The sequence below is a fragment of the Electrophorus electricus genome, chromosome 14, assembly GCF_013358815.1.
Source record: "Electrophorus electricus isolate fEleEle1 chromosome 14, fEleEle1.pri, whole genome shotgun sequence".
In the NCBI taxonomy this organism is placed as follows: Eukaryota; Metazoa; Chordata; class Actinopteri; order Gymnotiformes; family Gymnotidae; genus Electrophorus; species Electrophorus electricus.
The window spans coordinates 18790805-18806423 of record NC_049548.1 but is presented as its reverse complement, the minus strand read 5'-3'; the positions used below and the strand labels follow the sequence as shown (position 1 = coordinate 18806423).

General features: G+C 43.1%; 3 protein-coding genes across 3 annotated transcripts; 2 read left to right on the top strand and 1 right to left on the bottom strand.

The window, feature by feature from the left end:
• Positions 1 to 237: 237 nt before the first annotated feature.
• LOC113576887 (progestin and adipoQ receptor family member 4) lies at positions 238 to 2473 on the top strand. Its single transcript, XM_027009236.2, has 3 exons — positions 238 to 403; positions 1447 to 1665; positions 2037 to 2473. The coding sequence occupies exons 1-3, from the start codon at positions 238 to 240 to the stop codon at positions 2471 to 2473; spliced, it is 822 nt and encodes a 273-aa protein (XP_026865037.2).
• Positions 2474 to 3864: 1391 nt separating this feature from the next.
• Positions 3865 to 9318, bottom strand: pelo (pelota mRNA surveillance and ribosome rescue factor). The gene is made up of 13 exons (XM_027009194.2): positions 9125 to 9318; positions 8368 to 8460; positions 7953 to 8103; positions 7635 to 7725; positions 7203 to 7366; positions 6895 to 6955; positions 6541 to 6702; positions 5809 to 5855; positions 5605 to 5678; positions 5311 to 5382; positions 5064 to 5138; positions 4836 to 4867; positions 3865 to 4711 (listed from the first exon to the last, which is right to left on the bottom strand). The coding sequence occupies exons 1-13, from the start codon at positions 9163 to 9165 to the stop codon at positions 4614 to 4616; spliced, it is 1161 nt and encodes a 386-aa protein (XP_026864995.1). The 5' UTR covers positions 9166 to 9318; the 3' UTR covers positions 3865 to 4613.
• Positions 9319 to 10485: 1167 nt separating this feature from the next.
• On the top strand, positions 10486 to 15501 carry ppp1cab (protein phosphatase 1, catalytic subunit, alpha isozyme b). The gene is made up of 7 exons (XM_027009227.2): positions 10486 to 10813; positions 11519 to 11650; positions 11762 to 11992; positions 12229 to 12333; positions 12740 to 12963; positions 13960 to 14094; positions 14434 to 15501. The coding sequence occupies exons 1-7, from the start codon at positions 10759 to 10761 to the stop codon at positions 14548 to 14550; spliced, it is 999 nt and encodes a 332-aa protein (XP_026865028.1). The 5' UTR covers positions 10486 to 10758; the 3' UTR covers positions 14551 to 15501.
• The last annotated feature ends 118 nt before the right edge of the window (positions 15502 to 15619 follow it).

Sequence of the window (15619 nt, the reverse complement as noted above, 5' to 3'; positions counted from 1 at the left end):
GTACAGTAACTTGGGCCACCTGCGACTCAGAAGGCAACAGGTAGGATGGTTCCGGACGAAATCTCAGTGCGATGGGAGTATGGTTGCCAACACTATAGTTTACGTTACGCCAAGATATGTCGTCCAAAGTTGGTTTATGTTCTTTGCGTTACTCAGTTAGTACGTTTGAAGTGATTGTCCTATGTTTTACGTCTTCTGCAAGGTTAAGCCGGTATTGCAGATATAACTCGATGAATAATGACTGTTTTTAACGAGACTAAACTTGTAGATTTCAAAAGTTCACCGCCGCATCTTCAGTTCAACAAGTACGTTTTGACTGGATACCGACCGGTATCCACGTGCAAGGAATGTCTCCGAAGTTTGTTTTACATGCACAACGAATTTGGGAACATCTATACGCACGGTAAGAGAGAACATGTTATGTGAGCTACAACCTTTCTTCTTAACACTTTTGTTTGTGCACGTACATGGCACGATGTTGTCTATTTGTTGCAGAGGCTTGGAGTTTGGGGAAAGTCCAAGTTTAAGCATCAGCCAAGAGGTTACTTTGGACTTGAAGCTGGCAGTAAATTCATAGAGAGAAAGCCTAATAAAGTTTTAACTTTCTTGAGTTGTGTAGAATTACTTTCTCTAAGGAACGCATGGAAACATTCCGCTAGTGTAGTGTATTTAAATGGTATTAGGTTGGATTAGCGGTAATCTGTAAGGAAACCTTATTCTGGAAGTACTATAATAATGAAACTGTTCCAAAGCAGGGTGAACGCATGCATATTTGAATAAGACGCCACTCATAATTCATTAATACAGTCCGCTTTTTAATTTACAAGAATTAAAAAATAAAGACGAAAATTCAAATAAGATTTCTGTTGCTAAACTACCTACAAACTACCTACAAACTTTAACTTTGATCATTAAAGAATAAATCGTTAGAATTCTCCAGATCTACACTCTGACTGCCTTGGCGTGACGGGGACATACGTGGGCTCTAGTCTTCCTTAAGAACATTATAGCGATTAAGGACATTAAGCTTCAGCGCGATGCGCTGCGCTGCGCATGTTCTACAACGGGATGCAAGATGACCTAGGTGCCATATGACAATCATATAAAATGATAGTTGGGTCAGTTCTCGCAGTGTGTACAGCAGATAAATTAGACTGTTGCTTGTAATACACACACACACACACACACACACACACACACACACACACACCTGTTCCTCTCATTGGTTTTACAGAAGATTAAATCTGATTAGAGTCCTTATGAGGTGACGTTACCCTTCTTTGTGCTTAACCAGAAGTGCTCATATGAAATATCTTCTCATGCATCATTCTAACCTATGCACCTATTACCTGTGCCAACTCCTTTCATGTCAGTCTTCCTCCCCCTGTTCTCACTGTTTTCCTGGCTTTATCTCGTTTGCTTATTGTCACTGCTCCTCTCTGCCAGGCATCACGTTCATGTGCTTGCTGGTGCTTCTACCACTGCACCTTCCTTGGGCAGAAGTGGATGCATGGTGGATGTGCACGGTGCACTACCTGGCCTGTCTCTCGCCCACCGTTGGTTCTGTCCTCTACCACGTCTTCATGAACCATAAGGGGGGTGCACGTGTCTACCACGCCCTGCTCTCATGCGACATGTTAGGTGTCTGGCTCATCAACACACTTGGTATGGCTTATATGAAAACTGCTTGCTTGAAAATTACTACTACAATACCAATGATCACAGAACTGATCCTAGATCAGAGCTGCACAATTCCAACTAAAAAAAAGAGCAGTTTAGCATTAAAACCTCTCCTGATTCAGGTGGATTTTTTTTTCCGGGGGGCCCGCTACATCTCAAAAATGTTTAAATGATCTTTTACTGTCATTTGAAAATTGAAGTCAGTGTGGTTTCCCTTATTGCTAACATGCTGTATACTTTCATCAGTACAACACTTTTCAATTAGGCAGTTCTGATTGCTGAGAGTAGTGGAGGGGGTTGCATGTGCATTCATAACACTCCTTTGCGATGCTCTGTGTTAATTTCTCCTGCTGCAGGTGCTCTGCCCATAGTTCACATCACACTGCTGTGCCAGCCGCTGCCACGGCGACGGGTTGCCATGCTCACCTACCTGCTGTTCTCCTGTCATGGCGTACACAGTGCCATGACTGCCCGCAGCAGTGGCCTCCGCCTGCGCTCCTTCACCTGGCAGGTCCTCTTCCGTGCCTTCCTCTTCCTGCTGCGTTGGATTGGCTGCGGGACAGGAAGTCCCGGCTCGCTGCACCTCTACCTGACTATGGATTTGCTGGCGCTGCTGGGAGGACTTGTCAATATCTCCCGCGTCCCAGAACGGTTCAGCCCCGGTCGCTTTGACTACTGGCTCAACAGCCACCAGATAATGCATGTGATTGTGGCGCTGTCCATTTTGTACCTGCACTGGGGGATGCTGGAGGATTTGGCCTGGTTGAGGGTCTACCAGTGTCCCAGAGAGTAAAAAAAAATGGCTTTGCTAAAGTAGCTTCCATGTGAGATGACCCTTACTAACTTGGTGCTATTCTCTACAGCTTCAGCTGAAGATCTCGACAGCAACTCTATCATCCATGTTATGCCTCAAGTGAGCCAGTCTACAAAGCTGTGCTTGTATTTTAGAGTAAACATCAACCCACAAGAGTTGCAGCTGAAACGATTGCCTTCTGGCCTTATTCTGGTGCTGTGCAGTCTTTCCCCCCAGCATCTAAGTAATGAACTAGAGCCCCAAACACTGATGGGCATCTCATAGCTTTTGGTGCTGCAATAGAAGCATGTCAATACTGATGCTATTCACAAATTTACAGCGCACATTCAGTGTGCACATTGCAGGCTTTGTATAAGTATTTGTATTTAAGGCAAATTACTGTGTTATGTATTTGTATTAAAGAAAAAAAATTACTGTCTGAATTAACAATGACAAAAGATGTTTTCAAGGACTAATAGGTTTGAAACTACTAAATTTAGCAGAATTTAGAACAGAATAATTACCTAAGAATGTATTAAACTGTCTGCATTGACTGCACAGTTGTTTTAAAAATGTATCCTTTTGTATCTGTGATACAAATTTTAGTTGACAGTAAAAACAGCCATATGAATGGAGTAAGGTGCCCAACTGTTTGTCTTGCTCAGTCTGTACATGCCCAGAACATTTTAGCTGTGTGAGAAGTCACTGAAAGAATTTGAACCGTCTTGTGATACTATACTCAATTCGAATGGTAACACACGTTCTTAATACTTAATACACCCGTTGTTAATGACCAAATTAATGCCATCACTCTTGCTAATGCTTAAACTTGTGGCTATTTATACAATGGTGCTTAGTGGAGCCGAGAATTTAGAGACCAATACAGCATATAGAGGTCTGGAACATACTGTTGTCATAGTTCATTTATCTTTATTAAAGCTACAGTCACGATTTTATTTTCTGGTGTAATTTTTCGAGTATTGAAAGGCTACACATCTTTTAATTTTTTAATTGTTTAAACAGGTTACAGCATGTTGGACAGAAATACGGTTGCTTCCTGTTATTAAAAGTTTTCTTCAGCTTGACTACGGTACTGCCAACAAGAACTCAGAACTGCAGACTTGTGTATGTTCACATGGCAACAGAAATTCAGAAATGCAGACTGGTGGATGTTTACATGGGTTGGAAAAACACCAGCGCATGTGGCATCAGCCTAACAACATGGTTGGTCTGAAATTCATGCTGTTTTTAATTCACTGACTGGGCAATAAAGAAAGGATTGTTTCTTTCTTTGTGTTCTTAGGTAAACAGCGCTATACAAACTCACAATGTTATACAATAATATTACAGAAATAACACACCAACATATTTAAACACCAGTCAAAACAAGATCACCTGCAACCAATTTATTCAAAGTAACGCTTATATACACTCAAAATGAAAAAGTGCTACAAAAAAATTAATTTGGTGAATATAATTACATTTTTGCAAAGTCCATATTTGGCACCCAGATACCAGACGACCCTCTTTTTAACAAGTTTATTAAGGTTCCAAATATGTTGGTGAGATTAACCTGTTATGGAAAACAGTAATACATTTCACCCCACCCTCTGGACCTGAAACTTGGTCAAACAAAAATGCTGAAAAGCTTTGTTGCTTTTTTCTGTTGCTGTTCCTTGTTCATTTTGTGTGTTGCAAAGCCCCTCCCCACAAACCATGGCTACACCCCACAGACTACCCCCAGCTGAAGGCACCATAGCTCTTAGCTACATGGTGGGCTGGGTCACAAGACACAGGTGTGAATAGCCACACTTGGACATTCCGCTCTTCTGTGGTTCAGTTATTCAGAGTCAAATTCACCCCACTTAAGACTTAATGATATGTGGAACCAGACAGCAGTAGTGCGACTCTGCTACAGACGCTTGTCTACGGATCACACCGATGTCTGGTATACGGGGAAATGATGTTTAAGACCCTTGCTGATATTTTAACCACCGTGGGTATTAAAGGCACGTTACTCAGTCATAATTGGAAAATAGTTGTGTATAAACCCTGTAGTGGGGTCCTGATGATGACGTTTCATGCTGTTGTCAGTGAGATGATGCTGTTGGTAAGATCACAGCTGAACAGAATTCCAAGGTCAGGCTTCATCAGAGCTACTGTCCTCTTCCTCTGCATCGGATGGGTCAGCAATGGGGAATCTTAAGATGGCGGCCACCCCGCTCAGCTGAGTCAGTTCTGGGGGGTGGGAGGGAGGAGTGAAGGGCATTAATGGAGAGAATTATACTGTGCAGGTTCAGAGCCTCACTGTCAACTGGACAGCATGAAAAAAAGAAAAATGTCTACTTCTGTGCATACTTACGTTCTCCAGACACATGCAAGCTCGAGAATATCCTTGAAAACAAACACAAAACAATTCAGTGTTCATAAACAGCTCAGTGCCTCTACAGAATGAGTTTGCTAGTCTGCTAACACTTTATCTAGTACACTCCTATATAAAGTCTCTGAATGCGCACGCACACACACACACACACACACCTTCTTTCATTGAGTTTTGTAAGCAAAAAGGTGACAGTGACTGAGGTCTCACCTGACAGTCCCACCGTTGTCCCGCACGCTGTCCACCAAGCGGACGTAACGGCTCCGGGTCGCTATGTCTTGATGTCTTAACACACAAAAAACAGTAAAGGACTTTTAAAAAAAATAATCAATCGCCACATACAACACTACGAATCTTTTTTTTTTGTAATTCAGTTTTGGTAGAGTAATTTTTTCCATAAATATATTTTGTTCAACCCAAGCTGATTGGTTAAGAGTTAAGTTTAACCAATACTCACCTGAACAGTTTGTCACTGATCAGGAGGACGTCGATGGCTAAAGCTTCGCTTGCTCTTTCCACATGCGCCAAGCTGGGGAACACAAACATTCTGCATGTTTTGGGGCACTGTTCATTAACCACGTCAATAACTGTATGGGTAGTATAAAAGTTTACAACTAGCCAAAATCCCAGAGGCTGACAAACTAGCTCCTATAGCTGGAGGATCAAAGGAAGGAAACGACACAAATAATTAAAGTCCCCGTTTACCCACAATAAGAAATGTTATAATAAAATAATAAAACTCCAGGCTCACCCATAGAAGGCCTTGTCAGGCTCATGCTGTAGCATCTTATAAAAGTCCTCTAAGGCCTTAACCTCACCTGCAGCCTGTAGTCACATGGATACATGCTAAACAGCTCAGTACTGGGTTTATGAGTGCTGATCACACACACACACACACAAATAGGTAAATGTGTTAATTAAGATACATTTTGTAGTGTAGGTTCAGCTGTGTCACCTTTGTGTCAGACAGACGATTGGTAACCGCTGGATCAGACAGGACCTCTGTGGGGACAATATCCAGCATTTAAAACTTCAAATTGAAATAAAACAGGCTTTGTTGTTTTGTTGATCGTGAATCACGGCCCTATACACAGTAAGGTGTAGTAGCGTTTTTATTTAATTTCAATTTTACTTTTAATTAATTTTACATTTTTTACATTAGGTATGACAGGATAAAAAACATTTTGATGAAACAAAAGAAAGGGAGATGAAGACAGAGATGGGGAGAGAGGGCGAGAGGACGAGCGGGTGAGACAACGAGAGGGCGAGAGGACGAGCGGGTGAGACAACGAGAGGGCGAGGGGGTGAGACAACGAGAGGGTGAGAGGACGAGCGGGTGAGACAACGAGAGGGCGAGGGGGTGAGACAACGAGAGGGCGAGAGGACGAGGGGGTGAGACAACGAGAGGGCGAGAGGACGAGGGGGTGAGACAACGAGAGGGCGAGAGGACGAGGGGGTGAGACAACGAGAGGGCGAGAGGACAAGGGGGTGAGACAACGAGAGGGCGAGAGGACGAGAGGGTGAGGGGGTGAGACAACGAGAGGGCGAGAGAATGAGAGGGTGAGGGGGTGAGACAACGAGAGGGCGAGAGAATGAGAGGGTGAGGGGGTGAGACAACGAGAGGTGAGGGGGTACGACAACAAGAGGGTAAGAGGATGAGAGGGTGAGAGGTCTTTCTCCACTACACCTTTGAGCGAGTACTTGTGCCCCGAAGAGGAGTGAACCAGCATGAATTTGGGCCTGTTCTCCAGCAGCACCTTGCAGTCCTGTCTCACAGCCTCTTTAAAGAGGTACGTGATGAACTGGTCCTTCACAAAGCCCGGACTAGCCACCAGGATGCACTTCACCACTGCGGGAGAGGGGGACACGCGGACAGAGAGAGAGAGAGAGAGAGATAAGAAGAGAGAGAGAGAGAGAGAGAGAGAGAGAGAGAGAGAGAGAGAGAGAGAGAGAGAGAGAGAGAGAGAGCGCAATTGTGGGCACCTGTTCGCTAACCAACTGAAAGGAAAAGGGGGCGGGTGTGCGAGGAGGAGACTCTCACCGTCGAAATTAAAGTGTCGTAGAATGCCCTGCATGACGGCCTCGTAGAACCGCTCCAGCGCCTGATGGAGAGAGAAACCACTCTGATCTTGGCTGTACACACTGGTTTTGTCTCTCACCATCTTTCACAGTAAATGGGGAAACCAACATTTCTGTAGGCTTCACTACAAAGATTAGAAGATGCAACAACTATTTCTAGGTCAGCTCATTCTTGAATCTCTAGGATTCTCCACCAGTCCGCAGTTGCGAAGACCTTCAGATAAAGGTCATAGGGTACAGTGACAGGTCATGCCCGGTCGGAAAGGTCACCTTCTCGTGCTGGGCACAGCTGCCTCTCCTCTTGCGTGGAATGGTGACCTCTACTTTGGCTCGCAGCAAGGTCATGGCAGGGGTCACCAGGACTAAGTTAGCGAGGCCCTCATGCATTACCACAGCAGCCACGTCTGCTTTCTGGCCGGGGTCACACGCCTGCTCTGTGGGTCAAGGACAGGTTAGAGGTCAAAGTTATGGTTGTTCTTCACTAGCATTTGGAAATGTGGCTTTTTAAAAAACATTAAAAATTAAAAATACATAAAATTACATTCAAAATAATAACAATTAAGGTATTATTATAATGTATGTTAAACAATTAAGTAAATATATAGCGATCTGACTATAGGAAACCAATAAAACCATTAACTAAACTGTGGCAAGAGTCAACATGAAGAAATTTTCAAGTCACTATTACAGAATGGTCCATACCGATTCGGTCCAGCACCACACTATCCCAGACTTTTTTGGCAAGAGTGAACTTCCTGTTGAGCTCCAACTCGATGGTGTGATAGGCCCCCATCTGACAGAGGAAATGATGCTGTAGCATCAACACACAGCAAGCAATCCCACCTTCCAGCTGGTGGCTGGCTGAACGAGTTTTAAGACCAAGTTACATCGAATAACGGCCACAATTTCATACAGAAACCACTCAGTAACACAACACTCTGAGATCTGGACATAAAATCTAGACATAAACTTCACTCCCCACCTCCTCACTATGCTTTAGAAGTCCAGCCATGCACATACCTTAACGTATTGGTTCTCCTCGATGTTGGTGCCCTTCACTCTCAGCTGACAGGCCTGAGAGTCGAAGTCAATGGCCTGGACACTCACCGTCAACGTGGTGCGCACACGCGAGCTTCCCACACTGCCCGTGGATGACTCGGTCTGTACCTTCCTGTTAGCGACATGGGTGACCACATGAGGACATTACTCACTCACATCTACATTATGTTACAGAAGACAGCTGTGACTATAAAATGAAGAATTATTAATTATTATTAATTGTTTTGTTTTACTTCAAAATGTTTGTTAGGCGTGTCTGACAATCATTTGTAAGGTCATCACAGTTCTCATTTGTTTGAAGGGGGTGTTTAGGAATACATGGGAAAGAATAGATTTGCTCTGGAACATGCGGGACAGAATGTCTGGTGTGAGTTACCTGATGGTAGAGGCTCTAAGGCTGTCGCCCACCTGCACCAAGTTGTAGGTGTGCCACATATCCTCTGCCTCCTCGGGTATCAGGGTCACCTGGCTAAAAGAGCAAAACACGGATCACTCAGCTCAGCTACATTCTCAGTCATAGACTGAATATCAAACTGTCGTTATGGATTGACTAGAATTGCAGCATACACTAATATCTGTTAGTACAGGCCTTAAAAATACTGATATTTTAGAATGATTAAATATGCAAATGAGCACTCAAACACTACTACAAATGGCATTTGTTTATTCATTTCATTTTTCATTATGTACTCTGAGCACACAGATCTATCCCCGATTACTTCAGTTGAGTGTGTGTTATGGGTATTCTGTGCATCTTCTAATGAATCCACATTAATCCAGACCCCAAATTATCTAACAAACGTTTACGTAAAAGCAGGACGTTTCGGACAGAGGTCCTTCACCCGCTATACGTCTAAAGTTTTATGACGTGAAACTAATAATATACTTACACACACGCTGGCTAATTTTAAACTATTAAAATAAGGAATGACCTATATAAGTTTGCCCCTCTCCTGCAGCCGCTGTAGCTATAGCTTACTGTTACAAACAAACTAAAAGCGCCTGTGTTAACGTAAAGCAGGAGATCGCGGTGACAGCGCTTCGGACCAGCTGTTTCGGATTACTGGCCCACGTTGACAGTGGCCAGAGCCATTAAGATAGCTATCAAAGCTAGCCAATGTGCTCAGGCTTACCCGGCATTATCCTTTTCGATGTCTTTATGAAGCAACTTCATGGTCACCCAATTTACCTATTAGTCTAGAATAACGTATGCAGTGATATCTGCGTATACTAATCCATTGATTTATTATTCCTCGAACGTTTTTGTTGACAAACAGTCATTCTCTCGCTCCAGAATGAATCGGGTTATGGCTGAACGATAACCCTGTGGTCTCCACTCTCGCGAGAATTTTGTTACACGCGAGAATTTGGCTAAACGAAGTTACTATAGAAACACTTTCGCGGTGGCGAAATTTCTCATGCCTGATTTCAGCTTGACAGCTAGTGAGCTACTTGGTCTAGAAACAATTAATTAATACCGATATTAAACAGCTGTTACGAAGGCGTTTTAAGCAGGTTTTACCCTATATTACCCTACATGCTACTCAGTTGAAAGATTTAGGACAGTTTCATCTATGTTTCAATCGATTATGCTGCAAATCACGTCACAATTTTAGTCAGGAACGCAAAGTTATGACGTACTACACACATACATAAAAAAACAAACAAACTGGCTCTGTCCTACTAACATGGCCGCATAGTTTTGGGATTTCCCTGCTCTCACACCTACTAAAACTGGTATTTAACTAGTAGACTAATTTGAAGTAGGTGCGTCACCTCTCAACCATAGATTTTACAGACAGTGGGTGTATATCAGAAGTAGTGTGTGGGCTCTCCCTGTCTTCCCGACCTTCGTCTTAAAATGCTCACTTCACCTTGAACACTTTAATAAAAATAAATAAACCAATAAAAATAAAAAGTCAAACCATTGCCTGGGTTCTGACTTTTATAATTATATATATTCTCTCTCTCTCTCTCTCTCTCGTAATTCTTGACGGCTATGGAGTACTCCCAGTGAGACACAACCGCGCACACACACAAAAGACAGCAGTTTTCAATTTGGGCCACTATTACTTAAGAGCTAAGTACAAAATGTTAAATGCGTATAAATCAAAAGGGACAGCATGAAGGCCATTTAGGATAACAAACAAAAAAAAAAGCTGCAGCTCGGGTTTTATTGTGCACAACTGTGTTTGTTTGTGTTTGTTTAAACGAGTCCTGAATATAGGGTTAGTTTGTGTTTGTTTGTTTACGTGAGTCCTGAATATAGGGTTAGTTTGTGTTTGTTAGTTTGTTTGTGTTTGCTAGTTTACGTGAGTCCTGAATATAGGATTAGTTTGTTTGTGTTTGCTTGTTTACGTGAGTCCTGAATATAGAGTTAATTTGTGTCTGAACGTAGGGTTAGTTTCCCGTGCGAAAAAAACCTGTGATGTCACTGGGTTAGCAGACGCTCGTGTGTCCAGTTACGGCTTCGTGACGGACCTCCAGGCGTGTCCAAAGACAATATATTCAGATACAGCATGCAAGGTTTTGGGAATTAAATAGTGAATGTGGCGTCCACACTGAGCGCGAGCTCCTACAGACTTTTCTCCTCTCGCGGCACTGGCTTGCGTACGCGCGTGACCCAGAGCGCGCACTGTCAGGGAAACAGACTATTAGTCTGGGCAATGTGACTGAATATACATTTGGGGGTTTTTTTTGTATCAATAAAACCACTTTGTGGGTGGGTTACGGATCTACTCGCGTCAAAGACGACAAGCTAACTAAAATGACGGAATCTGACAGATTAAACATTGATTCAATTATCCAGCGCCTTTTGGAAGGTAAGTTGTGTTTAGCGGATGTTGGCTAGTTAGCTAACATGCTAGCTATCTATATATGAGGACTAGCGTTAGCTAAACTTGCTCTGCCCATAGTCGGCTAGCCTGGTGTTTAAATATATTCGTTTAACGTGCCCTTTAATACTTACCTTATTAACATTTTAATTGGCATTTGCTAATTAAAAAACTTTACTTGTTTATTTCTAAGGAGCGGGTGTCGTAAACTGTTTAGCTAGCTAAATAGCAAGCCAACTATCTGCCACAGCTATGAGGAAGTTAGATTAGCCAGGCACGCTCCGGCTCCGTTAAAGTTAATGTTCCGCGCGGACCTGCTGGCCTGCTAGCTAGTTAGCAAGAGTAGGAACTAAGCCACCATTCAAGATAAAGCTGCAAAATAGTATATAATTAACTAGATAGCTCAGTTATGTTATCTAATGTTAGATTCTCCTATAACCGCCCCCTTCTCTCTTAAGTGTTGTATGTGTTCTTGATAATTGTGCTATCGTTTTAGAAATAGCAGGTCGCTTAATAGCTGGCTAGTTTGGTTGTTACTAATATCGTATATTGGTTCACTCAGAGAGACTTAGCAAGGTGTTTGAGTAAAAGTATGTATCATGATTAGCAGTTAAAGCTGAATGTATAGTAACTATGTAGCCAGGTATTGCTAGCTAGCTAGTTGTTTTAAATAACCCAGCTGTCATTTTTTAGTCAAGGGCTCTAGACCTGGTAAAAATGTTCAGCTAACGGAGAATGAGATTCGTGGCCTCTGCCTGAAATCCCGGGAGATTTTCCTTAGTCAGCCAATTCTACTTGAACTGGAAGCTCCATTAAAGATTTGTGGTAAGTTTCATTAACGCAGTAATACTTGGTGATGCTGTAATATTGAGGTACGCGTATAAAACGTACTTTATCCTGTCCACAAAGTAAACCACCTCTGCCTTTTTATTTTAGGTGACGTGCATGGTCAGTACTATGATCTGCTAAGGCTGTTTGAGTATGGAGGCTATCCACCAGAAAGCAACTACCTTTTCTTGGGAGACTATGTGGACAGGGGGAAGCAGTCCTTAGAGACTATTTGCCTTCTTTTGGCTTACAAGATCAAATATCCAGAGAATTTTTTTCTTCTTAGAGGAAACCACGAGTGTGCCTCCATTAACAGGATATATGGTTTTTATGATGAGTGTAAGTATCTAGAGAATGCATGTTCACAAATGTTCACAAAAAACTAGGTTTTTTGTGTGTAATTTGAATTGATTACAACACTTAGAGCAACACTTGGGAGCATTGTGGTTGATTAGAAGTACACTTTTTGCTCAGCTTTGGTGTCAGTGTAATGTTAAGCTGTTTAGTTAAATGCAGGTTTTGTACCATCTTAAATGTCTTAACTCCGCTATATTTGAACATCTTTCTGATTTCAGGTAAGAGGCGGTATAACATCAAGCTCTGGAAAACATTTACAGACTGTTTCAACTGTTTACCAGTGGCAGCAATTGTTGATGAGAAGATTTTCTGTTGCCATGGGGGTATGTAGAAAGGCTCAGCAGTATAAGAAGCTGTGTGAGTTAAATAAGCTTTTTCTTTAGTTAGATGATGCTCAGTTTTTTAAAGTTTCTTGAGTTTATATTTTTGACCTGCGCTGTTGCCTAGCCCACTTTACTAGGCGCTTTAAGCATCAGGAGTCTGACCCAGCACTTTTATTTAGCATTGACCCATTTTATGACCATCTCTTCATCTTAAGGGCTACAGCTAATGTCTTTCTGCCCATGTCTCTAGTTTTGATAGAAGCTGAGTATTAGGCTGTGCTATGATTGAGAGAGACACTCTACTGGTTTCTACACTTTGGGGATTTATTTCTGTAGTAGCAATCCTCTAGGATGGTCAGTGTAGTGGTGGTGTTTGTGTTCTGTAAATGGTTGCCTGTTTCCCCAGGCCTCTCTCCAGACCTGCAGTCCATGGAGCAGGTGCGTCGTGTGATGCGGCCCACAGACGTACCCGACCAGGGCCTTCTGTGTGACCTGCTGTGGGCTGACCCTGATAAGGACGTACTGGGCTGGGGCGAAAACGACCGCGGCGTCTCCTTCACCTTCGGCTCAGATGTGGTGGCCAAGTTCTTGCACAAGCATGACATGGACCTCATCTGTAGAGCACACCAGGTGTGTGCGCTCTTCACACACTACAAGTGTACATATGTGTGTTTTATACATTGTGTGAGCGTTTAGTCATCTGCAGGGCCCACCAGGTGGAGAGAACTTAAACAGTTTAGCCATGATTCAAAGTAAGATCAGGCAGCCAAATTTTAGCCGTGCTCAGTAACCTCGGACAAATATTTGCTTCACACGTCTGCCTCAGTTTTCTCTTAAATGTCCTCTCAGATGTGACCAGCCTTAATCACTTGTCTTTAACTGCTTTTAAACATTTAGTGATTTGCAGTGACCTACATTTTTACAAACATGTATGTGAAGTGTGCAGAACCTCTTAATCTTGCTCAGTTTGAAATTTTGCTTCATTAAGCCTTTAAGATCCTAACAAATTGACAGCTCTGAAACTTGCATCACAGACCAACACATCAGCCTTTTTTCATGGAATGCAGGAAAATTGGAAAAATCAATAAATTGTGTGTGTTCTATAGCAGTTAAGATGCATTAAACAGGATCATCATGTGGTGTGTGTATATATAACATTTTGCATTTATGACCTGCACAAGTCCTATTTTCTTTCTAATTTGGATGTAAATTTAAACTTTAAAATATTCCTGTTTTTAACAGTTATTTTGGAATGCTCCAGCATCTGGAAAATATTAGCATGGCACTGCCTATCAGTAAATTATATGACAGGGAGAGACGGCACGTGTCAAAACATGGACAAGTGTTTTCATCTTTGTTAGGCGTCCTTCTCCCTCACCATCACCTGATGTTCAGTGCTCAGCGCTCAGCCATCAAGGCAGCCTATTAGCTTAGCATGACAGGCTAGTCTTAGCTGTGCAGTTAAGCATTATTTAATTAATGCCAAGAAATTCAGCATTTGTGTTCTAAAACCTGTTTGTGTGTGCATGCGGGGGGTGTGAATGCACTGAAACAGAGCAGCTTCCTCTCTGACTGTGTGTGTGTGTGTGTGTGTGTGTGTGTGTGTGTGTGTGTCCACACGCACAGGTGGTGGAGGACGGCTACGAGTTCTTTGCCAAACGTCAGCTTGTCACTCTGTTCTCGGCGCCGAACTACTGCGGAGAGTTTGACAACGCTGGGGCCATGATGAGTGTGGACGAGACGCTCATGTGCTCCTTCCAGGTGCCGCATCCCACCTGCTCTATCTTGGGGTGTCTCCTGGTGGTTGCATTGATTGCGTTCGTGCAGAGACAGTTTGGGGACATTAAACCTTTGGGAAATGTCCACATAGGCCCCCTCAATCCTCTTGCAGTCAGGTTTCAGCAAAGTAAATTCACCAAAGAAAGCTGCTATTCCCTTAGTTAATGTTTCTCTGTTGCTTTCTGTTCTCTGTTGTTTCTCTCTTACCATTCTTAACTATGATGACATTATATGCCAACACCTCTGCCTGTCACTGAGAATGAATCCCGTTTGCTGTTATTCTGTGCTCACCAGTTTATTAATTGTATGTGTTTTTCTCAGATCCTTAAACCAGCTGATAAGAAGCTGATGACGTATGGGGGTGCAGGGGGTTTTGGAACTGGGCGACCTGTCACCCCACCACGGAATGCTGCCAAGGGGGCCAAAGCCAAGAAATAGCCCTGCCTCTCCACCACACACGCCCTTTCTCTTCACCATGCTACCTCTGGTCCTCCTGTCTTCACCATGGAACTCTTAGCAGTGCCTGTGACCCCCCCCCCCCCCCCCCCCCCCCCCCCCCCCCCCCCCGGTTTTGTTTGTTTTAATTGACCAATTGAGTGCTAGTCAGAAGCGGTGTGTCTGTGGGTGTCTACACTGGTGTAGTCTCACTTTATTGTGAATTGTTGGGTTTAGGGCATGGGGTGATTTTTTTTTTTTTGTATTATCCCATCACCACTTTCTATAACTGAACTGATTAACTTCCTTGTTATAGATGTATGATTAATACATGTGTATCCCACAGTAGGGATCTTTTTATTGGACCTAAGTGAAGTATTTCTCTTCAAGCTCAAGCCTCAGGGTCCAGGAGTTTATTCCCCAGACAGGGGAGAGCTGAACGCACACACCTTTAGCTCCTAAAGCAATCAGAGTAGATGAGTGTGTGCATGTTTGTATGTCTGTCAAACAATTATTTTATCACTGCCGCTGTCTAATGGGTGGGTATCTGTGAATGCGTTTTCAGTCCTCATTCCTCTAGTTTAGGCCTTAGCATTTATCCTACCTAAGCCACTTCCTTCTTTCGCGTGTGTGATGCGTGCGTGTGTGTGCTCGCGTGTGTGTGTGTGTGTGTGTGTGTGTGTGTGTGTGTGTGTGTGTGTGTGTGTGTTGCTGCCGCCACTCCAGCACATGTCCAAAAGTACCAAATGTTCTTGCAGTTGTTTTTCTCATCTTAATATCCTCCCCTCCCTGCCCACAGATGGTGTGAGTGGCTTTAGTGTGTAACTATAGTTGAAAATCTTTCTTTCCTTTGACATCAGAGGGGTAGGTTTGTACAGCATACTACTTGAATAAGAAACTTTTTTTTTTTGGTAGTCCTTCAGAAACTCCAATAAAATTCCCATCCAAAACTGACATGTCTTGTGTACTTTCAGTTTCTTTATAGTTGGATAAGGCATCTGCTTGGTTCTCTGGGAAGCAGGGTCATAGATGACCAAGCCACTCTTTTCCCAATTGAAATGGCTGTTTTCAG